This window comes from Lissotriton vulgaris, chromosome 7, assembly GCF_964263255.1.
Source record: "Lissotriton vulgaris chromosome 7, aLisVul1.2, whole genome shotgun sequence".
NCBI classification, from domain to species: Eukaryota; Metazoa; Chordata; class Amphibia; order Caudata; family Salamandridae; genus Lissotriton; species Lissotriton vulgaris.
The window spans coordinates 1,340,911,724-1,340,938,771 of NC_141695.1; the positions used below are offsets into that span (position 1 = coordinate 1,340,911,724).

Here is a 27,048-nt window from a genome sequence, read left to right on the forward strand (position 1 = left end):
AAAATCAAAGGACCCGGCCGCTTTTTGGAGGGTCATTAATACCCCCCTTTTATATGATCAAAAAGCACGCCTGGAAATTGCTATCTCAGAAAATGAGTGGGTGGCTCATTTTTCCTCCCTTTATAAGGCTGTGGAACTGATTCCAGATGTAGGCCAGGACGTGGGGTTGTTAAATTTAGACACCACTAGAACTCTGACTGTAACCCTCCCAGAAGTGATAGCTAGTCTGAAGGCGACTAAGGGGGGCAAGGCAGCAGGGCCAGACGGCATACCAGCTGACCTCTATAAAGCTAATATTGAATTATGGGGGCCTTTGCTGGTTCAGCTTTTTAATGCCGCCCTGGCAAATAGTCCAATCCCTACCTGGTTCACATCGGTAATAGTCCCCATTTTCAAAAAAGGTGACAGGCTAAGTTGTACTTGCTATAGGCCAATTTCTTTACTGGACTCTTCCATAAAAATTCTGGGGAGAGTGATTTTAGCAAAACTGCAGAGCTGGGCTGAGGATAATGGAGTACTAAGTGATTTTCAATTTGGGTTTCAAAAGGGTTTGGGGACCATTGAGCAAGGTTTGAATCTTTTCACCTTGCAACAGAAATACATAAAGGTTAAAAAACAACGTCTATACCTTACTTTCGTTGATTTAACATCAGCTTTCGATTGTGTGTCACACACCAAACTATTGTCTATTATGGCCGAATTGGGTATAGAAAATGCCATTATATGTTTTCTGAGAGAACTTTATTCTGGGGCCACTGCTAGTGTCAGATACGGGAATAATGGTAAATGCAGTAGACAATTTGGGATTGGTAGGGGTGTGCGCCAAGGGTGCGTTTTAGCCCCCTTTCTATTTTTGTTATACATAAATGGATTGGAGAAGCATCTCGTGCATGAGGGCAGAGACATGCCTATGGTGAGAGGTAGGCCTGTCCCTGCACTGATGTACGCTGATGATGCCGTTTTGATGGCTCGTACAACAATGGCTTTACAAACTCTGGTTACAGCCTTTAACACCTTTATGCTTGGCTTAGATTTGAAAATCAATTGTTCTAAAACTTTATCAATGTTCTGTGGGCCCAGAACTAGCAAACATTTGAAGCCAATCTTCATTAATACCGATCCCCTAGAAAGGACCCCTACTTTCCCGTATCTGGGCATATTGTTTCATGAAAGTGGCTCATGGACTACAGCGATTCATGCGAGATCCCTGCTATTTTCTAAGACTATTATGGCCCTAAAATGCTTTATGAAAAAATTAGGTAAAAAACCCATAAAGGAGATTTTAACTGTGTATAATGCGACCTGTATATCTGTAGCCACCTATGGTGCCGGATTATGGGGGTACTCAAATGTTAATGCGCTTCAAATCATGGAAAACAAGTTTTTATGTTACATCCTGTCCGTACCCCAAAGCACCGCAACAATGATATGCCACGCTGAACTGGGTATACCCTATATTACAGACACTATTAAAATTCAGCCAATCCTTCTTTGGCATAGGGTTTGGACAAATGATGAATGTGTTGTTAACCGGGCTACTTTAAAGGATATCATGGTACTGGACAATATCAGTGACTTTAAATGGATAGGCTATGTCAAAAACTTTCTTGGAAAAATAAACTGCCTCCAATACTTTGAGGACCCGCAATCCATGGAATATATATCTAGAAGGGATCTGAAAAACCTATGTACGGTGTACCTCAAGGAAATGAGACATATAGAAGAGGAGAGAAAAAAGACTGTTTCCGCCCACCAGGACATTCTATGGGGAGAGAGATTGCAGCCATATCTTTCATTGTATATGTCCAACCATGAACGCTATCTCTTGACCCGTTTTAGACTGAATATTGTTTTTAGGACATTATCATTCCCGTCGATGAATTGTTGGTCGAAGGATCTATGTCCCTGTCCATGTGATGGAGTATCCCATCAATCCGATATACACATTTTATTTTTTTGTAAATTTTATACCTTTCCTCGGAAAAATCTGATTATCCCTATCCTCAAGGATCTAAATGTATATAGATGTCGCCTAGCGTTTATAGAGTGCCAGAAAATGGAAACTGTTTTTATGGTTGCCTCAATTGCAGAATTTTTAAAATTGGTTTTTAAGTGCCGTAAATCAATTCGATTTGATTGATTGTTTTTACCGTATATATGAATTTAACTTTGATGATTCTCCTTTTTCTTGTGTTTTTAAAAATAAGCATACCTCACCTCTTGTAATTTGTAATTTGCACTTGTCATGCTACTTTCATGGTTATCTTGCTTTTTAACCGAATAAAGTATTTTTGAATCTTGAATCTCTCAGAGCTGTTATTATGACCTAGTCCTGGTCGTTCTTGATTCTTTTCAAAACTCAAGACAGGGGAAGCTGGCGCAGGAAGGCATAGAGGAGTCCAGTGTTCCATTTCAGCCAGAATGTATCACCAAGAAAGTGCTCATGTGGGAATTCCAAAGTGCAAAATTTTGAACACTGCTCATTCTCGATAGAGGAAAAAAGATCTAGCTAGGTTTCTTCCAAATATTGGAATATGTCCTATGCCAACTAAGGATGTAGACACCACTCATAATTTGCCAGACCCTATCTGGTCAACTCCTCCCTGACATTAAGGGGAAATGTCCTTGTGCTGCAACCAACTCCAGATATGCAGAGACTCTTGGCACTGGACTCCACTCTGCCCTGCTTGCTGCAATACCACATTGCGGTGGTGTTGTCAGTAAAAACTTGCACCAGTCTTCCTTTGATAGATGTCAGGAAGGTCACCAAAGCCAAACAAATGGCCTGCAACTCCAACAGACTGATGTGGAGCCAGGCTTCTGTCGGAGGCCAGAGTCGTCTGATCTACACCTCCGGTAGATCACTCCCCCACTTTGGACCCCCCTCGGACCCGTACCTGCACCACATCTTCAAAGGAGCCAGCACCTCCATCGCCCTGAACTCTGCCATCCCATCATCTTCTCCATCAACTCCACATTCCTGGAAGACTGGAAACACACAGTGATCAACACCTTGGTGAAGAAACCCTCTGCAGGCCCGAAGGACCTGAAGAACTTCAGACCCATCTCTCTTCTCCCCTTCCCAGCCAAGGTCATCGAGAAGGCCATCAATGCGCAACTCTGCAAGTTCATTGAAGTGAACTAAATACTGGACCTCCCCTAATCCGGCTTCAAAAGCAACCACAGTACCGAGACCGCCCTCCTTGCCACCTCAGATGACATCGGCACCCACTTCCACTGAGGTGAAACTTCAGTCCTCATCCTCCTGTACCTTTCGGCCACCTTCAACACAGTCGCCCACCGCACCCTATGTACAAGACTCCACGATGCCAGCATCTGCAACAAAGCACTGGAATGGATCCGCTCCTTCCTCGCCGGCCGAAAACAGAGTCTACCACTGTTCCACTCTGGACCCACAGAGATCAGCTGCAGAGTGACTCAGGGCTCCTACCGGAGCCCCACACTCTTCAACACCTACATGGCCCGCTCGCAGCTATCATCAGAAACCACAGACTCAACATCAGCTCCTATGCCGATGACACCCAGCTAATCCTCTCCCTCACCAACAAACCCACAGTCGCCATGAACAACTTTGTGATGGGATGAAGGCTGTTGCCACCTGGATGAAGGACAGCTGCCTTAAACTAAAGTCAGAGAAGATTGAAGTCCTCATCATGGGCTCCACCCCCTCTGCCTGGGACAATTCCTGGTGGCCTGCAGATCTTGGATTCCCCCACACCCTCAGACGACGCACGAAATCTCAGCATCACCTTGAACTCTTCACTCACCATGTACCACCAGATCAACTCTGTCTCATCATCCTGCTTCCACAAGCTACACCTGCTTCAAGAGATCTTTAAGTGGATCCCCATGGAGTCCAGAAAGACAGTCACCCATGCACTCATCAGCACGTGACTCAATTACTGAAACACACTCTACACCTGCATCACCCAGAAACTCCTCAGGAAACTGCAGAACATTTAGAACATCTCTGCCAGACTCATCCTCAATATCCTCTGCCACAGCCTCATCACCAGCCACCTGAGAGACCCTCACTGACTCCCAGTCAATAAAATCATCACCTTAAAGCTCCTCACACACACCTACAAAGCTCTACATGACTCAGGACCTGCATACCTCAATCACCGCCTTGCATTCCACGCACCTACCAAAGACCTCCACTCTGCCTAACTGGCCCTGGCCGCAGTCCTACGTATCCGCAAGACCACGGCTGGGGGAAGATCGTTTTCCTAACTCATAGCAAAGACTTTGAACACCCTGCTTCTCCATCTCAGGAAATCACCGCCACTGCCCCAATTCAGGAAGGACCTCAAGACCAGGCTCTTCACATGCACCACAGTGCCTTCAACAGATCAACAGTCCCCCCGTGCCTTGAGACTCTTATGGGTGAGTAGTTGCGATATACAAGTTACTTGATTGATTTATTGATTTATTGAATGCAGGGCCTGATAACCCTGCTAGCATGTGTGCTGCCTGCCAGACCTACGTTCACGGATTTGAAAGGGCTGAGATGACTGCTGTACAGGTTGAAGGGGCTGTCTCTGCCTATACAAACAGTCTCTGAACCTTTTCAATTGAAATGAAAACTGCAGGGCAGGGATCAACAGATCCCATCAAAGGTCATATCATTGATGGAGGCCTGTAGATGACTTGAAAATCCAACAGAGAGCATTCAGAGATGTCGACGAAGTACGACACTGGTGTCACCTGCCCTCCACAGGCAATCCGCAGTATCTAGATCAGCGGGCTACCATATTAGGCCGTATCTTGTCCATTATGAATCATTTGAGCCAAAATGGTGTAAGGTCTTCCAGGACAGTTGGCAAGATCGTTGTTGGTCATATTTTTCGCGCCAGGATACTCCGGCAGTAATAGAGCGTGTTATAAAACAGCATAATAATAATAATAATAATAATAATAATATACCACAGACAATTTGCATAATGATCCAGTAAGCAAACATCATTAACATGACAGTAATGCTTGACTGGAGTAGGAAAAGACACGCTTGCCAAAAGCTGGGATCTTCTTGGAATCCTTATCAAGAGAAGTTGTGGTGAATGTATTGAAATTTACTTTAGTGGTTGAGGCCTGAACCACAAGGCTCTCTGAAGTAGGATGTTTGGTAAGAAAAGCAGGATCACTAGGAGCTGGTCTGTGCCACCAGGCCACCTTCCTAATAACGGTGGACAGTAACAGGGCTTTGACAAGTGGTCAGCAAGGTATCAGTGAGGGCCTCATTAAAAGGGGGCAAGGTCTTAGAAGCAGCTGGCCCAGGCTGTAAAATTTAAGTCACAAAAAAAGATGGACGGAATGCTGAACATTGTTAAAAATGCACCCCCCAGTCACAGATCTGGGTTAAATCCATTGATGTGTTGCTTCCCATGCCATCCCAGTTTGGACTAGCCATATTTAAATCAGTCTTGACCCTGTTTCCCATGGGAGCATGCCAGTCCGAACTGCAAGGGCAAGTCCTCCCTGGACAGGAAAACAAGCATCCTGGGACTAGTTTTGGGGTATCACCCCTCATCAGCCAGGCTAGCTTGAAGCCAGTGGCATAGCAAGCATGGGACCCACATCTGGGCATACCCTTCCCACTTAGGGCGACTCTAGCAAGACAAACAAATGATGGACGGAAAGCTGAACAAGGTCAGACATTCACCCCCCAGTCATAGATCGGAATGCTTGTTTCAGTCAAGGACCTGGTTTGGCAGTTTTTGCTGGACTGTGCCCATAGGGAGCAGGGTCAAGACTGATTTGCATGTGGCTAGATCCCGACTGGAATGGCATGGTGAGCAAAAGAACAATGGATTTAACCCAGATATCTTGACTTGGGGTAAGTGTTTGACAATGTTCAGCATTCCGTCCATCATCTTTTTGTGTTGCTATAATCGCCCTAAGTGGGAAGGGTAGTCCCAGACATGGACCGCGTGCTCATAATGGGCTATACCCCAAAACTGGCGCCAAGATGCTTGTTTCCAGTCCAGGGAGGACCTGACCTGGCAGTTCGGGCTAGATTGTTCCTATAGGGAGAATGTTTAAAACTGATTTGGGCATAGCTTGGTCCAAACTGGAGGTGCATGGTAAGCAAAAACGCAATGGATTTAACCCAGATCTGCAATGGAATGAATATTTGACAATGCTCAGCATTCTGTCCATCATCTATTTGTTTTTAAATTTAAATCATCATGTTTGTTTGGTCTCACTGGGAGAAGCAGGGAAGGGCTCACGTTATAGTTGCGATCTCATGTAATTATTGATTGTAATATCTCTATTACCCCATTGATGGAACTCTTAGCGTACGTGGCGGAAGTACCTAAAATGGTTCAAAGAACTACTGCCCTTTCACGGCTGAAGGTATCTGTTTTTATGCCTATTTTTATGCCAACTCGGTCTGTAATTCTCATTATGCTACTGCCCTAATATGGCATTCTGTTTCTTGTTATATGAAATATAAAAAATATAATTAAAAAATCAACAACAGATATTTGTAAATGTAAAATGGTATCATTCATTTACCTTCTAAAGGTCATAAAAAACATATAAGGTTGCCATCAGATTTCTCACCTTGGCAAATAGGTAGAAGACGGGTTTGCTGTTGGTCCGAATCTGACAAAAAAGGGAACATTATACAATCTATGTACATCACCCAACAGGAGAGAAAAGACTTGTAACTTAACTGCTTAGGTGACTGTTGTCAGCAGGCAGAATCTGAGGCATAGTTGAACATGGGAAAAGATTGCACTGCTCTGGTATACTGTCTACTGCATGATGGCATAGAGCACCGTTTTAGACAAAAAGCACCACACATGTTTTTTTTTTAACCTGCATATTACACAACAGGGTACCACAGCTGCACAGTGTTCCATTACAATGCAGAGAACAATAAGGGCATATGGACCTCAGTAGAACTGCAAATGTGAGGTGCCAAACAGCCCAAAATTCAGCTACGTAATATACCTCATATAATTTTCAATGGTTCACATGACAAATAGATTGGTTTATGTATGAAAAATATTGGATGTGCTTTTCTGAGCACTGCACTGGTTAACACATGCCTTGGTTTACATGCACTATACTGGTTGATATACTTGAAAGCTGGATTGAGTAATTTGTATACTATGTAATGCGTAGGGAAGCTGCTTATACACTGATCAAGCACATTGACTTGTGTGACAAAGCATACAGTTTAAGGTGCCCGGTTTATGTTCCCAATATACTGGTTTATTATAACAGCACACTGCTGTGTCTCTTTGGTGCATTGGTGTATGCACAGTAAAAAAAAAGTTACTGCAGGAAGATGGATCTTTATGTAGCATACCAAAACGGGGTACACTATATAGAAAATCCAGACAGACCTTACTGGTTTATAGGGCTTAATTGAATAACCCCTTATGCTCTCTTTTGCGGTAGTGTGGGTAAGCAGGTTAGGTTTATTAGAGGATAGTCTTCATTCATTTGTTGAACATATAGTCAATAAATGAGGGGTATACTCAAGAAGAACCTCAAGACCAATTTAGAAAAATAACAGGTATTTTTGTATTTATTTAGAACGACTGCCCTTTCACGGCTGAAGGTATCTGATGCATAACCATACCGTGGAGGAGAGGTCACCTTGGAAGGAAAGACGGATGGCATGATAGTGTCTTGTACAATGACGTTGCTGAGATTTACGCTACATTACTGTCAACCTCGGCTTAAACTCGGGTCATTTGGGTATCCCTGAGATATTACTTGTGTGATAGAGCTGACAACTAACAGGAATGTGTCATGACCTCTTCCTAATCCTATTATTTTTACATCTAAACATCAAGCAATACTTTCACGAGTTTGACATAGGTTTGTATTGTTTTTACATATATTAGTGACTGACACAGTGTACTATGGCTTGCAAGACTTTGACGGTGCGATGCCTTTAGTCGTAGACAGCTAAGTATCTTGGGGGCATATTATCAAGGGGGTTTATCTCCGCTTTTTTGGCTTTAAAAGCCAAGAAAGCGGAGATAAAATTATCTCCCTATTACCTAGCTGTCGCTAACACCAGTTAGCGACAGCTAGTAGGAGATAGTGACCATCTTGGGCCCCACTTTGCATGTCAGTGATATTTATCACTAATGAGATGCAAAGTGGGCGTGCCAAGATGTTAGCGACTGAAAACAGTCGCTAACATCGCTATCTCCTATTACCAACTTTTGGAGATATTTGCGTTAAGCGGGAATATCTCCAAAAGCTAACACCTGCCCTGAGCAGTTCTTAGCCATGTTATCCAACGGGAGGTGGATAACATGGCTAAGAGCATTAGCTCGCTAATGCATGAATATCGCTGACTTTTCTGCGATATTCATGCTTTGCAGCGATTTTTACCGCATTTGCGTTAAACCTTTGTAATACCAAGGTTTATTTGTGGTAAACATCGCCGCAGCGCTGCGGTAAATATTTTGTCTCTAACCAAGCAATAGCGCTAATTATCGCTATTGCTTGGTAATATGCCCCTTAGATCCCTGTTTTTATGCCAACTCGGTCTGTAAACCTCATTATGCTACTGCCCTAATATGGCATTCTGTTTCTTGTTATATGAAATATAAAAAATATAATTAAAAAAACAACAACATATATTTGTAAATGCAAAATGGTATCATTCATTTACCTTCTAAAGGTCATAAAAAACATAAGGTTGCCATCAGATTTCTCACCTTGGCAAATAGGTAGAAGACGGGTTTGCTGTTGGTCCAAATCTGACAAAAAAGGGAACATTATACAATCTATGTACATCACCGAACAGGAGAGAAAAGACTTGTAACTTAACTGCTTAGGTGACTGTTGTCAGCAGGCAGAATCTGAGGCATAGTTGAACATGGGAAAAGATTGCACTGCTCTGGTATACTGTCTACTGCATGATGGCATAGAGCACCGTTTTAGACAAAAAGCACCACACATGTTTTTTTTAACCTGCATATTACACAACAGGGTACCACAGCTGCACAGTGTTCCATTACAATGCAGGGAACAATAAGGGCATATGGACCTCAGTAGAACTGCAAATGTGAGGTGCCAAACAGCCCAAAATTCAGCTACGTAATATACCTCATATAATTTTCAATGGTTCACATGACAAATAGATTGGTTTATGTATGAAAAATATTGGATGTGCTTTTCTGAGCACTGCACTGGTTAACACATGCCTTGGTTTACATGCACTATACTGGTTGATATACTTGAAAGCTGGATTGAGTAATTTGTATACTATGTAATGCGTAGGGAAGCTGCTTATACACTGATCAAGCACATTGACTTGTGTGACAAAGCATACAGTTTAAGGTGCCCGGTTTATGTTCCCAATATACTGGTTTATTATAACAGCACACTGCTGTGTCTCTTTAGTGCATTGGTGTATGCACAGTAAAAAAAAAGTTACTGCAGGAAGATGGATCTTTATGTAGCATACCAAAACGGGGTACACTATTTAGAAAATCCAGACGGACCTTACTGGTTTATAGGGCTTAATTGAATAACCCCTAATGCTCTCTTTTGCGGTAGTGTGGGTAAGCAGGTTAGGTTTATTAGAGGATAGTCTTCATTCATTTGTTGAACATATAGTCAATAAATGAGGGGTATACTCAAGAAGAACCTCAAGACCAATTTAGAAAAATAACAGGTATTTTTGTATTTATTTAAACATTAAGAACTTTGTTATTGATAAATACTTTGCTGTATATCAATTTTTGCAGGTAAGTAAAAATGTAACCCAAATGTGTTTTTGCCTGGCAATGCTTTCCTATGGAGAAAGAAACGTATACTGCATACAGGTATTTGAAATCAAATCTCAGGGGTCCCCTTTAAGGACTTAAGGTGTTAGGGGCCGAGATCCAAAGCATCACCTGAATTTTGAGTTTACGTGCCCTGCAGTGTCTGGGTGCAGAAGTGCTGGACGAATTGTTAGCCTTGTGTGTTACACTGTAGCAAAAAAAAGGGAGTAACCTAGGAGCAGGCTACAAAAGGGGACTTAGGGACAAGTCTGGGAGCTTCCAATGGGGGGCTAGGTTCGTGGGGACCCTGGGAGCAGGGGAGCACCGTTGGCTGTCATGGACCCGGGCCAGGGAACTCGGGTATAGAAGGTGTTGGTCCTCTAGTGCCCAATGTGTCAAAGGCACTCACAGTTCTTGGTTACACATTCAAAGGGAGACAAAACTGGACAGCTAAGCCACTCTCTGTGCTGGCATCGGCAATGCCGATGTCCTTCATCAGCTACTCAGTCTTTGAGGCAATGGAGTCCACAATGCACCCAAATAAGCTTTGGTTGCTGCAAGGGTTCTGGTACACCGGGTATTGGTACAGGGTGGCTCAGGTTGGTCCTGGCATCTTCTCACTTGGTGGAGAGTCGGATCTGACCTCTTGGAGCATGGTGACTTCCTCCTGGGTGGCTACTGCGTCAGTGCCTAGGTGGTTGGCAGAATGATGTAGGAGGCTGGCTCATTCAATCAATCAATATGCATATTAGAGATATACTTTGCACTGAGACCAGGCAACTTTTAGTGATAGTGTAAGAGGTCCTTAATACCTAAATCTCTCAAGAGGTAGCTGTGGAGAGCAGCTAAGGCTTATCTAGGAGGGTGTAAAGAGTATTATTTACCTCACAAGTAAGTCGGTAAGAGTAACACTGAAACAAACCACACCAGTATTGTAAAAATAAGTACTATTTATTACAACACCAGTCACTAACTAATTTCGTATATTCCTGTAGGATTCTGGCTCAGTATATTCTATACCAAAGTAGGGTATAGTCTGCACAGAGTCCAGGGGATCCCCAGAGGTATAGCAGAGGCGAAATTACATAATCACAAACAGCTCTCCTTGTGGTAGAGTGGTCAAGCAGTTAAGCTTATCAGATGGGTGTGTTAATGGGGGGCGTGGCTAGTCAGCCAAGATGGCGGACGCACTGTAATGAGGCTTCATCTCACGCCCAGTAAATCTGTAAATTATCCTGCGCACCTCAGTGCCATCGAGACGCCAAAACCAACCCGGTGGGATTGGAACATCAGTGTGTGTGGACGTAGCCAGTTTGAAGGCGCTGAGAGCCGTCTCAGCGGAGAAATGGCCATCCACGCAGTGATGGCGCCATAGGGCCGGGCTGGAGGCCGAGTGGCGCTGTGAGACGTGTGATTGCCAGGGCTGCAGCTAAACAGTGCCGCCCAAAACAGAGGTATGACATCCTGTTGATGAACAGAACGGCTTGAGGGCACTGTGAGGTGAGGTGAGCCGGGACCGGCCCTGGATGCTGTGGGGGGAGAAACAACATTTGCCCAGTCATGCGTTGATGCATGCGACCAAGACAGGGCCGAAGCATCCCCGGTCAGTGGAGAGAGCATGGGTGGGACCACGCTCGGCCGCAGAGGCTACTGAGGGAAAATAACCGCCTGGAGTCCTGTGGCAGGCAATGTAAGCAGCGGAGCAGTGCGGCCCACCCCCCGGTTCTAGAGGTGCGTTGTGGCCCATTGCCACCCATGGTGGCGGACTGCGAGATATATGGCGGGACCCCCCGCCTGGCGCCGATCGGGTGCTGAGGCAGTGCAGGGCAAAACACACAAGATGTTGCACAATGGCAAAACATTCACCCCAGTCACAGATCTGGGTTTAATCCATCGTTATTTTGCTCACCAAGCCACCCCAGTTCAGACATGGCAATATGCAAATCAGGCTTGACTCTGTGCCGCATGGGAACAGTCCAGCCCCAACTGCCAAGCCATGTCTTCCCTGGACCGGAATCAAGCATCCGAGGACCGGTTTCCGGCTATCAGCCGTCTTCAGCCAGGATAGCTTGACTCCAGTGGCTTAGTGAGCACGGAACCCATGTCTGGGCATACCCTTCCCACATAGGGTGAACAGCAAAAAACACAAGATGATGGACGAAATGTTGCACAATGGCAAAACATTCACTCCCAGTCACAGATCTGGGTTTAATCCATCGTTATTTTGCTCACCAAGCCACCCCAGTTCAGACTTGGCAGTTTGGGCTGGACTGTTCCCATGAGGCACAGGGTCAAGGCTGATTTGCATATGGCCATGTCTGAACTGGGGTGGTGTGGAGTGCAAAAAAACAATGGATTTAGGCCCAGATCTCTGTACTGGGGTGAATGCATGACATTGTTCTGCATCCTGTCCATCAACTGTTGTTTTTGCATTTGTCACCCCGATTGGGATGGGTATGCTCAGACCTGAGTCCCATGCTCTCCACACCACTGGAGTCAAGCTATCCTGGCTGAAGACGTCTGATAGCCAGAAACCGGTCCTAGGATGCTTGATTCTGGTCCAGTAAATACATGGCTTGGCAGTTCGGGCTGAACTGTTCCCATGAGGCACAGGGTCAAGGCTGATTTGCATATGGCCATGTCTGAACTGGGGTGGTGTGGAGTGCAAAAAAACGATGGATTTAGGCCCAGATCTCTGTACTCGAGTGAATGTATGACATTGTTCTGCATTCTGTCCATCAACTGTTGTTTTTGCATTTGTCACCCCGAGTGGGATGGGTATGCTCAGACGTGAGTCCCATGCTCTCCACACCACTGGAGTCAAGCGATCCTGGCTGAAAACGGCTGATAGCCAGAAACCGGTTTTAGGATGCTTGATTCCGGTCCAGTACACTGTCTATCACAGAATTCCCCAACGGCCTGCCTGTGGAGGAGCAGGGAGACCGACGAATTTTAATCAGATCGCCCCTTAAACCGGAGGTCACCCCCGGAGTTTAAGCGTACCGAGGAATATAGCATTACAGGCCCGGCTACAGCGATTCTAGATTACACAAGAGATAGGTGACATTAAGCACCTGAATTAAGATTGGTGGCTCCCCCAAGGCAGGGTGGACTTCTTTGAGAACGTATACAGAAACTGCATGAACAGTAATACGTAGAAATATTTGTACAAATATCTGAGCAATGTCGCAACGCCACATGAGGACTTGTCTCTAGAAACAGTCCTGAAGAAGGTGCCCATCACCAACACCGAAACGCTGCGTCGACTCTTGTTCTCTTGAACAATTTTAATTCATTGATGTGTAAACTTTTTTACGAATTTTCCCCATGAATTTTATTATGTACTGAATTTTTATTGTTATATGCAATTGTTTTTGTGTATATTTGTATTGAAACTATGCAGAATAAACATGTACATGTTTTAACCATATTTTTGTCTAATTAAGCACCCTGTGGCACAGTTTGTGTTCTGTCTAAATTGTGTAGATATATTACTAAGACTATTGGTCATTGTTCCTAGACCCAGTTCCCTTGACACAAGAAGGTTCTATGGTGTTCGTGGTTGTCAGATAAACATAAGGGTTAGGTGTGTTCACACGTCCTATTTTGGACGCATATATCTTGTGGGACCACTACACTGGTCTTTTAGATATATGCTATAGGGACACTCTCAGATTATTTTAGCATCGTTCCCCTGGTCCCAGATGTGTTCAGTAAGGGCGCCTCCTTAAAAAAAAAATTCTTTTTTTTCCGGTCCAGTAAAGACATGGCTTGGCAGTTCGGGCTGGACTGTTCCCATGAGGCACAGGGTCAAGGCTGATTTGCATATGGCCATGTCTGAACTGGGGTGGTGTGGAGTGCAAAAAAACAATGGATTTAGGCCCAGATCTCTGTACTCGAGTGAATGTATGACATTGTTCTGCATTCTGTCCATCAACTGTTGTTTTTGCATTTGTCACCCCGAGTGGGATGGGTATGCTCAGACGTGAGTCCCATGCTCTCCACACCACTGGAGTCAAGCGATCCTGGCTGAAGACGGCTGATAGCCAGAAACCGGTTTTAGGATGCTTGATTCCGGTCCAGTACACTGTCTATCACAGAATTCCCCAACGGCCTGCCTGTGGAGGAGCAGGGAGACCGACTAATTTTAATCAGATCGCCCCTTAAACCGGAGGTCACCCCCGGAGTTTAAGCGTACCGAGGAATATAGCATTACAGGCCCGGCTACAGCGATTCTAGATTACACAAGAGATAGGTGACATTAAGCACCTGAATTAAGATTGGTGGCTCCCCCAAGGCAGGGTGGACTTCTTTGAGAACGTATACAGAAACTGCATGAACAGTAATACATAGAAATATTTGTACAAATATCTGAGCAATGTCGCAACGCCACATGAGGACTTGTCTCTAGAAACAGTCCTGAAGAAGGTGCCCATCACCAACACCGAAACGCTGCGTTGACTCTTGTTCTCTTGAACAATTTTAATTCATTGATGTGTAAACTTTTTTACGAATTTTCCCCATGAATTTTATTATGTGCTGAATTTTTATTGTTATATGCAATTGTTTTTGTGTATATTTGTATTGAAACTATGCAGAATAAACATGTACATGTTTTAACCATATTTTTGTCTAATTAAGCACCCTGTGGCACAGTTTGTGTTCTGTCTAAATTGTGTAGATATATTACTAAGACTATTGGTCATTGTTCCTATACCCAGTTCCCTTGACACAAGAAGGTTCTATGGTGTTTGTGGTTGTCAGATAAACATAAGGGTTAGGTGTGTTCACACGTCCTATTTTGGACGCATATATCTTGTGGGACCACTACACTGGTCTTTTAGATATATGCTATAGGGACACTCTCAGATTATTTTAACATCGTTCCCCTGGTCCCAGATGTGTTCAGTAAGGGGGCCTCCTTAAAAAAAATTCTTTTTTTTCCGGTCCAGTAAAGACATGGCTTGGCAGTTCGGGCTGGACTGTTCCCATGAGGCACAGGGTCAAGGCTGATTTGCATATGGCCATGTCTGAACTGGGGTGGTGTGGAGTGCAAAAAAACGATGGATTTAGGCCCAGATCTCTGTACTCGAGTGAATGTATGACATTGTTCTGCATTCTGTCCATCAACTGTTGTTTTTGCATTTGTCACCCCGAGTGGGATGGGTATGCTCAGACGTGAGTCCCATGCTCTCTACACCACTGGAGTCAAGCTATCCTGGCTGAAGACGGCTGATAGCCAGAAACCGGTCCTAGGATGCTTGATTCCGGTCCAGTAAAGACATGGCTTGGCAGTTCGGGCTGGACTGTTCCCATGAGGCACAGGGTCAAGGCTGATTTGCATATGGCCATGTCTGAACTGGGGTGCTGTGGAGTGCAAAAAAACGATGGATTTAGGCCCAGATCTCTGTACTGGGGTGAATGTATGACATTGTTCTGCATTCTGTCCATCAACTGTTGTTTTTGCACGAGGCGGTGCGGGGGCAGTGAAACTGCTCAGAAGACTACCCTACATTGAAAGTCATTGTCATATAGAACCGGTACGAGCTGAAGCTGCTTGAGCTGCGACCCTGGAGGCCACCACTGACAGAGCACACAAAGCATCCATAGCCCAAGAAATGGTGAACCTGCAAGGGGGGCTTGGCGCCAGATGGTGAAATAGGCCCGGGCTCCACTGCGCACCGCACAAGAGAGAACACTTGCAGTGTATTGAGGTGTGGGGTGCAGGTACCTGCGACGGTGTATGGATGGAGGATACATTGTCTCTACCTGCTCGCTGCCTATTGAGGTAACTAAGGGGCCCCTCACCTGACCTTGGTGCTTGGAAGATGTGAGTTGAGATAGTGGGAAGATCCGCAGCCTAGCTGCAGGACCGCATTGTGCTGGGGCCCAGGGGGGCAGAAGAGAAGCAAGCACAGAGCAGAATGAGGCCAGAAGAGACATCAAGCGTGCCTGCATAGGTGAGCGTGGTGGGAGCATACAGCGCCCAGGAAATCGCATTGGGATCAATGGCACTGCCATATAGTATGAGAATTCTGGCAGGTCATAGCTCCTGTGCCTGACCCGCACAAAACCTAACCACAAAAGTAGGACACAACGTTGACCAAAGAATGTAAACAACTCAAGACATGCTTGCAAACTTCTGGAGGAGCACGACACGGACACAGGTGAGCTCGTACAGAGACTGCGCTAGCAGTGCAAGTGAAAGGGTTGGAAGGCAAAAGTGAGGGAGCAGCGTCTGTAGTGTAGTCAAGGAGCTGCAAGAAACCAAGTCAGACCAGACCAGAGCAGAGGGCGCCCAGACCCAGCGAGCAAGTTGAGTTTAACTCAGCGAACAAGCAGCAGTTCCAGGACTGAATAAACGACTGCCTGTTAAGTCACATGTGTGGAGCCTCCCTGAAGGGTTGACAAGTACTGGGAACGAACTATCCCATCTCCAAATGCAACAGTCATAGCACCCTAACAGGATGGGCAGACAGCGCACAGGCAAGGGCGCGGTGTCTACGCGACCGACGTTGGGCCCAACTCAGTCTGACCAAAAATCTGAAGCATCAGGGACCTCCAGAACTTCCAGTTTGCAATCAAAAATAGTCTCTGTACTCCAGGCAGTGACACAAATCAGCAAAGCACTGACACAGACATGTGCATCTCTCGAAGGCTGAATCGACAAGGTTAAGTCGGACTTTACGCTCCTACATGCTGATCACAGAAAACTGAAAGGGAGGGTCAATGAGCTAGAGACGGAAGTGAAAAACATCGCACCAGTGGCCAAAGAAATGACCACGGAAGTATGCAACCTCACATCCAGACTCCACTCCCCGGAGCACAGAATGGACGATGCAGAAGGCCGGTCTCGCAGGAATAATGTGCCTGTGGTGGAGCTGACGGAAAGCACAGAGGGCAGAGATGCTGTAGCATACACCAAAGCCTGGTTACAGTACTTGAAGCCAACAGGCACACTCTCTGCTTTCTTTGTGAATTTTAAGGACAAAGACTGTAATCCAGGAGGCCAGAAAAATCTTCTTCCCACACTACACCCTGGGTGTGCAGCGACAGCGAAGTGCCTCCCTCACTGTCAAAAGACGAATGCGGGATCTAAACATAAAATACTCCCTCATATTCCCGACCCGGCTGCAGGTAGTCACGAAATGTTCCACACATTTCTTCAGCAAAGCGGAAGACGCATGGGACTGGCTCGAAACCAAAGGACATCACACCTCGCCGAGCCAGAGGCACAGCAATGTGGAATCGCATGCAGGCCCTCAAAGGAGTCGCCCCACTAGGCGTAGGATGCGAACAGCGGAACTACAATGCACTCAAAAGCTGCCCCCGACCGAGAGGAGGCATTGCAAGAGAGAAGAGACACACTGCAAGTGGTGGCGGACTTGAGAATACAGCAGAATAGCAGAGAGGCAGATGCCTCCTCTGAACAGTCGCTGAGCGAGGACAGCTCGCAGGCTGTGTGGCCAGCCCCCGAAGACTCGCAGTCACTCCCAGTTGTAACACCTCAGACTGCGGATGACTTAATGTAGCAGATAAATATAGCCCATGGACACGTAAGTCTGCGATTTTAGAAATACTCACATGTGGGATACATACATTTCTCACACGCACCACACACGTAGCATTCTAATGCACTGTTTAGAGTACAATACATGGGTGGGCCAGGCTGACCCACCCATGCATTGTACTCTAAACAGTGCACATACCCCAAGCTGCAGAACACTGGCGAATGGCAGAAGAAATAGTACAGCGCACACATTTATACGTGCAAGGCGTGCCCAAGTTCACATATCCGGTTCACTGCAAGCTTTAACCCACCCCACCTCCTAGTAGGATCAAAATGGCAAACGTAGCCATGAGTTGCCGTATGGCGCTGTTAACAGTTTGGGCCGACACACATTGTCCCTGTGCTCTATTCCAGTTGAACGTCATAAGGTTTTCACCCACAAACCTTGTTCGGGTCAGTACACCCATGCAACTATGGATATCACAGTTACATCTCGCAATCACAAGATATTCAACACATCTGAACCTCAACACTAATACAAAAAGCCACTCACGAGGTGCACTGGCCCATATGTCACATGCCACCTACAAACGTAATCACCTGGAATGTTAGGGGGATCCGCACGCCAGCCCGCAGGTATGAAATATATGCCGACCTTAAGTGGCACGCCACTCACGTGGCACTCCTACAAGAAACCCACGTCTCACAGCCTGAAAGTCACAGATTGCAACAGAGATGGAAGCACAAGTTACTTACCTTCGGTAACAATATATCTGTAAGAAACAGTAGTTCGTGTTAGATTCCTTACCTTAGAATATCCCCAGGCGTCAGGCTGAATCGGAAAGTTTTCGTTAGCAGTACCCTTGGGCATTGGTAGGCGTCGTCTGCGGCTCCGCGTGCGTAGTCGGTGTTGTGATCGCCAGGATGACGTCGTCGGAGTTCTTAGACGCCGCCCTCACGCGCTGACGTCAGTTTTGTACATAGCTTTCTGCGCCAGGAACGCAGAGCCATGATAGAAACAGACACTGGTGCCATGAAACTAGGGCCTTGAAAGGGATGTCCTTAACCCTAGATATCGGTTGAAGGTTCGCAGAACGGGGAGGATGGGTGGGTGGTAAGGAATCTAACACTAACTACTGTTTCTTACAGATATATTGTTACCGAAGGTAAGTAACTTGTGCATCTGAAAGAAACAGGTTAGTGTTAGATTCCTTACCTTAGAATAGATACCCCAGAAATACCAACTCCAGTGGTGGGTCTGCTAACCAAGATCACACCAGAAAGTCCTGGAGAACGGAACGGCAGAAAAAGCCATGTCTCCGGACTTGGCTGGCCAGGCAGTAGTACCTAGCAAACGTGTGCAGCGAGGCCCACGTAGCTGCCTGACAGATGTCCTGCAAAGGGACTCCCCGACCCAGGGCAGTAGTAGCCGTGGTAGCCCGAGTGGAATGGGCGCGCAGCCCCACAGGAGGCTCCTTTTTCGCCACGGAGTAGCAAACCTTGATGCACAAAATGACCAACCAAGAGATGTTCCGCTTGTGCACCGCCCGTCCCTTCTTAGCGCCCACGTACCAACAAAGAGCTGGTCGTCCACCCGGAACTGGCGTGTGCGGTCTAGATAGAAGGAGAGCGCACTTTTTGGGTCCAGATGGTGAAGCCTCTCTTCCTCTTTCGAGGGATGCAGAGGCGGAAATAAGGTGGGCAAGGTGAACGACTGCCTGATGTGAAAGGCTGTAACCACCTTGGGCAGGAAAGAAGGACGAGTCCTCAGAACTACCTTGTCCGGATGAACAGAGAGGAAAGGAGGTTTAGAAGATAGAGCCTGGAGCTCACTCACTCTCGTGGCAGAGGTGATGGCAACCAGGAATGCAGTTTCAAGAGTCAGGAGACGAAGAGGACAGTTATGAAGTGGCTCATAGGGAGCGCCGTCGTGGAAATCGCTCTGCCCAGCGAGTCCGTGGTGTCAAGTCCACATCTAATCGAGTACCGTGCTGCATCCCGCCCCTCCGCCAGGGCTTGGGCGAGCTGTGTTGGGGCCTCCTCCAGACACTGTGGCAGCACGTACGCAACCGTATCCCACAGAGAGTGGGTGTAACGGTCCAAAAGGCAGGCGGTGTTGACAGACCGCAGCCCCAAACTCAGAGAGAACAGTTTCTTCCCCAACTGATCATACCTTTTGGATTCCTGATCCGGAGGAGCGATCGGGAATGCGGTCTGGGACGTAGAGGCCTGAATTACCAGACACTCGGGGGAGGGGTGAACGGACAGAAAGCAGGGGTCGCCTGGAGCCGGGCTGTGGCGTTGGACTACGTTCCGATCCACAGGGAGGCCTGTAGAGGGCTTGGACCAGGTGCCCATCAGAACATCGGTGAGGGCTTCGTTAAACGGCAGTAGAGGCTCCGAGGAGCTTGCCTGCAGTTTGAGCACCTCAGTGAGGAGGTTAGTCTTCACGGCCGCGACAGGGAGCTCAAGAGCCAAGGCCTTGGCCGCCCTGTTCAACACCATGCTATAAGTAGCCCCCTCCTCCGAAGCCACGGAGGGAGAAGAGACGAATCCAGTGTCGAGTGAAGTGTCCAGACCACTGGTCTCCCCAAGCTCATCTGCCCAGTCCTGGCTCAACTGGCACTGCTGTGACAGAGGGTCCTCAGACCCCTCCCAGTGCTCCTCGTCATCCATCTCCTGGAAACCAGGCAAAAATGATGGAGCCGGGTCGTAGGTGAATTGTTCACCCATTGGCGTCGGAGACGGCGACGAGCAGCGCCGCTCCGGCATCCCACCCAGACCGGGGCTGAAACCGGGGACGATGTCGTCCGAAGACGGCACCGGGAGCAAAACCCTCGGGGTCGGCGCCAGCAGAGGAGTCGTGAGGTTGACTGTCGACGACCCGGATCCAGGCCTGGATCCTGTGGGGCCCTGCGGCGTCGGGACTGGAGTCGACAACTGCGCCGGGGCCGAAGCACCTGACGGCACCGGGGCCAGAGCCGCCAGCCCGCTATGGCTCCCAGTCAGAACCACGAGCCCAAAGGCGCCTCAGCAGGTTCCGAGGGAGGGAAGTGAGTCCTCATGGCTGCGAGGAAAGCACTTATCTCCTCCGGCGTCGCGTGCAGCCCAGGGGCCGACGGGTATGGAGCTGGACGCGGCGCCTGCGGCTCCGGCGGAGCCGTGCGGGCGGTGTCGCACAAACCCCCGGCTGCGTCGAGCGAGCGTCGGGGGGGAGTTGGCAGAGCGATGACCTCTCTTCAACTTCTTTTTCAAATGCCTCGACTTACCGGAGGACTTCGAGCCCGACGAGTGGTGGTGACTCAATGAGCGTCGATGACTGCGGCCCCGCGACCGGTCCCTCGACTTCCTCCTCGACCGGGACCTCGAGCGGTGCAGGCCCGACTGCCGGAGCTCAAGCAGCTTACGGGACCGCTCCCGTCTAGCCTTCGAGCTCAAGGCCCGGCAGTCGGGGCACGACTTGTCATCATGGTCAGCCCCGAGGTAGTAAAGGCACCGATGGTGGGGGTCGGTCACCGACATCTGGCGGTGACAGGCACCGCAAGGTTTAAAACCAAGCATCCCTAAAGACCACTGCGAGTCAAAATCGACTCGAAAAGTGATCAAAAAAGTTAGTAAAAAAATTACTAGAGTACTGCACTTCCCGGATCTGCACTTGCTGGCGTGGAAAAAAGAAGAACTGACGTCAGCGCGCGAGGGCGGTGTATAAGCACAAGTTACTACTTGTGTAACGATATATCTGTAAGAGACATTAGTTAGTGATAGATTCCTTACCTTAGAATATCCCCAGGCGTCAGACTGGATCCGGAAAATTTTGCGTAGCAGTACCCTTGCGCGTCGGTAGGCGTCGTCTGCGGCTCCGCGTCCGTCGTCGGCGTCGTGGGCGCCGTGATGACGTCGTCGGAGTATATAGACGCCGCCTCCGCGTGCTGACGTCAGTTCTTAGCCACAGCTTTTCCGCGCCAGAAGCGCAGAGCCATGACAAAAACCGACACTGGTGCCAAGAAAACTAGGGCCCTGAAAGGGGATGACCTTAACCCTAGATATCGGTTCGCAGAACGGGGAGGATGGGTGGGTCGGTAAGGAATCTATCACTAACTAATGTCTCTTACAGATATATCGTTACACAAGTAGTAACTTGTGCATCTGAAAGAGACACGTTAGTGATAGATTCCTTACCTTAGAATAGATACCCCAGCAATGCCATCCCCGTGGTGGTGGGTCTGCGAACCAATATTTACACCAGAAAGTCCCGGAGAACGGAACGGCCGAAGTAGCCGTCCCTCCGGACTTGACTGTCCAGGCAGTAGTGCCTCGCAAACGTGTGCAACGAAGCCCACGTAGCCGCCTGGCAAATGTCCTGCAAGGGCACGCCGCGGCCCAAGGCAGTTGTAGTGGCCGTGGCTCGAGTGGAATGAGCCCGCAGCCCAACAGGTGGTTCCTTCTTAGCCAAGGAGTAACACGCCTGGATGCACATGATAATCCATCGAGAAATGGTCCTCTTGTGCACCGCTTTCCCTTTCTTAGCGCCCGCGTACCCAACAAAGAGTTGATCATCCACCCGGAACTGGCGTGTGCGATCCAGATAGAATGAGAGCGCACGTTTTGGGTCCAGACGGTGGAGCCTCTCCTCCTCTCTCGAGGGGTGCGGAGGCGGAAAGAAGGTGGGCAATGTGATGGACTGCCCAATGTGGAAGGCCGTGACCACCTTAGGCAAGAAGGAGGGCCTAGTCCTCAAAACAACCTTGTCCGGATGGACTGAAAGGAAAGGAGGCTTACAAGAAAGAGCCTGGAGCTCACTCACTCTCCTGGCAGAGGTGATGGCTACCAGGAATGCAGTCTTCAAAGAAAGAAGGCGAAGTGGACAGGTATGAAGCGGCTCAAAGGGAGCGCACATCAGAAATGTGAGAACCAGATTCAAGTCCCATTGAGGCATCACGAAAGGAACCGGAGGAAAGGTATGAGTGATGCCCTTCAGAAATCTGTTAACTATTGGGGACTTGAACAAAGAAGGTTGGTCAGGCAGCCTCAGAAAGGCTGAAAGAGCCGAAAGATAGCCCTTGACAGTGCCCAGAGCAGAGCCCTGCTGGGCAGGAGAAAGAAGGAAGAGAAGAACCTCAGAGAGAGGGGCATTGAGAGGATCCACAGCCTTTGCTGTGCACCATGCCACAAATCTGTTCCACCTGCAGGCGTATACCGTTTTCGTGGAGGGACGCCTGGCTGCCAGAATGATGTCGCAAACTTCAGGAGGCAAGTCAAATGGCCTCAACTGCCGCCGCTCAATCTCCATGCATGGAGGTGGAGACTGGACAGGTTCGGGTGGAGGACCGTCCCCTGCTGCTGCGACAGAAGGTCCTCCTGAAGAGGCAGACGAACCGGGGGATCGACAGACATACTGAGTAGCTCGGGATACCAGTACCTTCGTGCCCAGTCCGGAGCCACAAGGATGACTTGTGCCCGATCGCGCTTGATCTTCTTCAGCACTCTGGGCAGAAGAGGTATAGGCGGAAAGGCGTACAACAGACCGCAGCTCCACTCGCGACGAAAAGCGTCTCCGAGCGAGTGCCGCCTTGGAAATTCCAACGCGCAGAACTGATGACATTGCGCGTTCTCTTCGGTGGCGAATAGATCTAACCAAGGCTCTCCCCAACGCAGAAAGAGGCCTTGCGCCACGTCCGAGTTCAGACGCCATTCGTGATCCATCGAGCACCGACGGCTGAGTTCGTCCGCCCTGGCGTTCAGAGAACCTGCCAGGTGTTGAACCACCAGAGTCACGCCCTGATGTTCCAGCCACTGCCAGAGGCGCAGAGCCTCCTGGCAGAGGGTCCACGACCCCACACCGCCCTGTTTGTTGCAGTACCACATGGCGGTGGTGTTGTCCGTGAACACCTGCACTACACTCCCTCGGACAGACGGGAGGAATGCTTTCAGTGCCAGACGAATCGCCCGCAGCTCCAACAGATTGATATGGAGCCGGGATTCCGCCGGAGACCAGAGTCCTCTGATCTCCGCCTCTCCCAAGTGGCCACCCCAGCCCTGGAGGGACGCGTCCGTCACAACTACGTGCTCCGGTTGGGGAAGGGAGAGGGATCTGCCGTTGACCCAATCGCGGTCCGTGAGCCACAACTGCAGCTGTCTCGCAGTGCCCTCCGAGATCAGGACATGGCCGGACAGGTCGCCCCGGTGCTGGGCCCACTGAAACTTCAGGTCCCACTGCAGAGCCCGCATCCGCCACCGAGCGCGATGCACCAGAAGGATGCAGGAGGCCATCAGCCCCAGAAGCCGCAGCGTCAACCTGACCGAAACCCGGGATAACGGCCCGAAGATCGGGATCAGGGCCTGAATATCCCGGACTCGCTGTTCGGGCGGGAAAACCCGAAACTGCGCCGAGTCGAGAACCGCTCCGATGAAAAGGAGCTTCTGAGAGGGGCACAGGTGCGACTTCGGCACATTGATGGAAAACCCCAGCCTGTGTAGGTGTTCCGCCGTAGTCTGGAGGTGGGTGACGACTGCCTGGGGCGAGCCCGCCTTCAACAACCAGTCGTCTAGGTAGGGGAAGACTGAAACCCCTAACCTGCGCAGGTGAGCTGCGACCACCGCCATCACCTTCGTGAACACCCGTGGGGCGCTGGTAAGGCCGAAGGGGAGCACGGAAAACTGAAAATGCTCGTGGCCTACCGTGAACCGCAGGTAACGCCGGTGGGCCGGCAGGACGGGGATGTGGAAATACGCATCCTGCAAGTCCAACGCCACCATCCAGTCTCCTGGGTCTAGGGCAGTCAAGACCTGAGCCAGTGTCAGCATTTTGAACTTCTCCTTCCGGAGGAAGCCGTTGACGTTCCTCAGATCCAAGATAGGGCGTAGGCCCCCTTTGCCCTTCTTGGGTACCAGGAAGTAGTGGGAGTAGCAACCACGTCCTACTTCTGGCCCAGGAACGCGCTCGATGGCCCCCTTGGCCAAGAGGGCCGAAACTTCCTCCTGCAGGAGCCGCAAATGATCCACCGATACGCGGTGGTGTTGCGGTGGCATGGCTTGAGGGGTCGTCTCGAAGGGGAGGGAGTAGCCCCTTCGGACGATCTGCAGCACCCACCTGTCCGAAGTGACTGCGCGCCAGTGAGAGTGGTGATGGCGAACCCTGCCTCCCACTGGCGTCACATGGGCCGAAAAGCACTGGACTAGGAGGGTTTTGAGGCGGATGCTGCGGGGGCTGGTGTGGACTGGCTCCGCTTGCCTCCCCGACCGCCTCCACGGCGGCTTCCACGGCCGCCGCCGCGCTGGACGACAGTGTGCGGCGAGTGGCTGGCGGCACGCGTGGGGACGCCCCTTCCGTGGCCACGAAAGGAGCGAAAAGCAGCCACTTGCTGGCGCGGGGCCGAGAGGCCCAAGGACTTGGCCGTAGCCCTGGAGTCCTTAAAGCGCTCGAGCGCGTGGTCTGCCTTGTCGCCAAAGAGGCGACGGCCATCGAACGGCATGTCCATGAGTGTATTCTGGACATCAGCCGAGAAGTTGGCGGACCTAAGCCAGGCGTGGCGTCGAATCGCCACCGTCGTAGCCATCGCTCTGCCCAGCGAGTCAGTGGTGTCCAGTCCGCACCTGATCGAATATTTCGCTGCGTCCCGGCCCTCCACCAGGGCTTGGCCGAGTTTGGCCCGTACCTCCAACGGACACTCTGGCAGCAATTCCGCCACCGTTTCCCATATAGAATGGGTGTAACGGCCCAAGAGGCACGCGGTGTTGGAAGACCGCAGTCCACAGCTAAGGGACGAGAAGACCTTTTTGCCAAAGGCCTCGTACTTCTTGGATTCCCGATCAGGGGGTGCTGACGGGAAGGCGGACTGGGAGTTAGAGGCCTGGATAACCAGACTCTCGGGGGTGGGGTGGGTGGACAGGAAACATGGGTCGCCCGGAGCCGGGCGGTGGCGTCTGGCCACGTTCCTATCTACAGGCGAACCTGTAGCGGGCCTGGACCAAGTGCCCAACAGAACGTCCGACAAGGCCTCATTAAACGGCAGCATTGGCTCCATGGAGCATGACTGCGGTTTAAGGACCTCTGTGAGGAGGTTAGTCCTCACGGCCGCGACGGGGAGCTCAAGGCCCAAGGCCTTAGCAGCCCTCATCAACACCACACTATACGTAGCGCCCTCCTCCGAAGCCACGGAGGGAGGAGAGACGAATCCAGTGTCTGGAGAGGTGTCCAGGCCACTGGCCTCCCCAAGGTCTCCTGTCCAGTCCATGCTAGACTGACATTCCCTTGTCAGAGGGTCCTCAGACCCCTCCCACTCCTCCTCTTCCCTCATCTCCTGAGACTCAGGGTCGTTAGTGAATGAGGATGGTTCGTAGGGATAGAATTCCCCGAACGGCGTCGGGATCGGCGCCGACTGGCGCCGTCCCGACGTCGGGACCCATAGAGAGGAGGCATTGGGGGCGGCGTCGGCCGGGACCGATGCCAGCGGGGACACCACACGGACCGACCCCGGGGGGGTCGTAAGGTCCACCGGGGACGCTCCATCGCCCGACGAGGGCCGAACGGCACCCTGCGGCGTCGGACCCGAAGGCACCGACGACGCCGGGGCCGCCGAACCCTGCGGTGCCGAGCCCGAGGGCAGCGGCGGCGTCGGGATCGCAGAGCCCTGCGGCGCCGGAGTCGAAGACGCCGGCGGCGTCGAGGCCGAAGCACCCGACGGCGTCGGGGTTGAACCCGACCCACTAGGGCCCCCAGACGGGTTCGCTGGGCCCGAAGGCGCCGCGGAACCCGTCGGAGAAGAAAGGGACCTCATGGCCATGAGGAAGCACTCTATCTCCTCCGGCGTCGCGTTCAGCCCAGGGACCGGGGGGTATGGAGCCGAACGCGGCGCCCGCGACTCCTGAGGAGCCGCGTGGGCGGTGTCACCCGAACCCCCGGCCGCATCGCGCGAGCGTCGGGGGGAGTCGGAAGAGCGATGATGCCTCTTCGACTTCTTATGCTTCTTACCTGACGACTTGGACCCGGAGGAGTGGCGCCGACTCCCGGAGCTGTGACGGCTCCGCCCCCGCGACCTGTCCCTCGACCTCCCGTGGGACCGGGACCGGGACCTCACACGGCGCGGGGCTGACTGGCGGATCTCGAGTCGCCTGCGGGACCGCTCCCGCCTGGCCTTCCTCGAGAGGGCCCGACAGTCGGTGCAGGCCTCGTCGTCATGGTCGACGCCCAAACACGTCAGGCACAGACGGTGCGGATCCGTAACCGACATGAGTCGCTCGCAACCGCCGCAGTGCTTGAATCCGGGCATCCCTAACGGCACCGTCGGAGTCGTTGAAGACTTCGAAAGAGATCAAAAAGATCCAAAAAGTTAGTCAAAAAATGACCAGGGAACTGCTTTTTCCAGATCTGCGCTGGCTGGCGCGGAAAAAAGAAGAACTGACGTCAGCACGCGGAGGCGGCGTCTATATACTCCGACGACGTCATCACGGCGCCCACGACGCCGACGACGGACGCGGAGCCGCAGACGACGCCTACCGACGCGCAAGGGTACTGCTACGCAAAATTTTCCGGATCCAGTCTGACGCCTGGGGATATTCTAAGGTAAGGAATCTATCACTAACGTGTCTCTTTCAGATGTACTCCGACGACCACATCCCAGCGATCACGACACCGGATGCGAAGCTGCAGACAACGCCTACCGAAGCGCAAGGGTACTGCTGATGAAAACTTTCCGGATCCAGCCTGACGCCTGGAGATATTCTAAGGTAAGGAATTTAACACTAATCTGCTTCTTTCAGATAGGTCAAATA

General features: G+C 50.2%; 1 protein-coding gene across 1 annotated transcript in view; it reads right to left on the reverse strand.

Annotated features, from left to right (window-relative positions):
* LOC147703652 (uncharacterized) overlaps window positions 1–27,048 on the reverse strand; it is a 1,900,603-nt gene that overhangs the window by 709,601 nt on the left and 1,163,954 nt on the right. Inside the window, exon 12 of the mRNA XM_086929537.1 lies at window positions 8,715–8,756. Within this exon, the coding sequence (XP_086785663.1) occupies window positions 8,715–8,756 (42 nt within the window). The remainder of the gene's footprint in view (window positions 1–8,714; window positions 8,757–27,048) is intronic.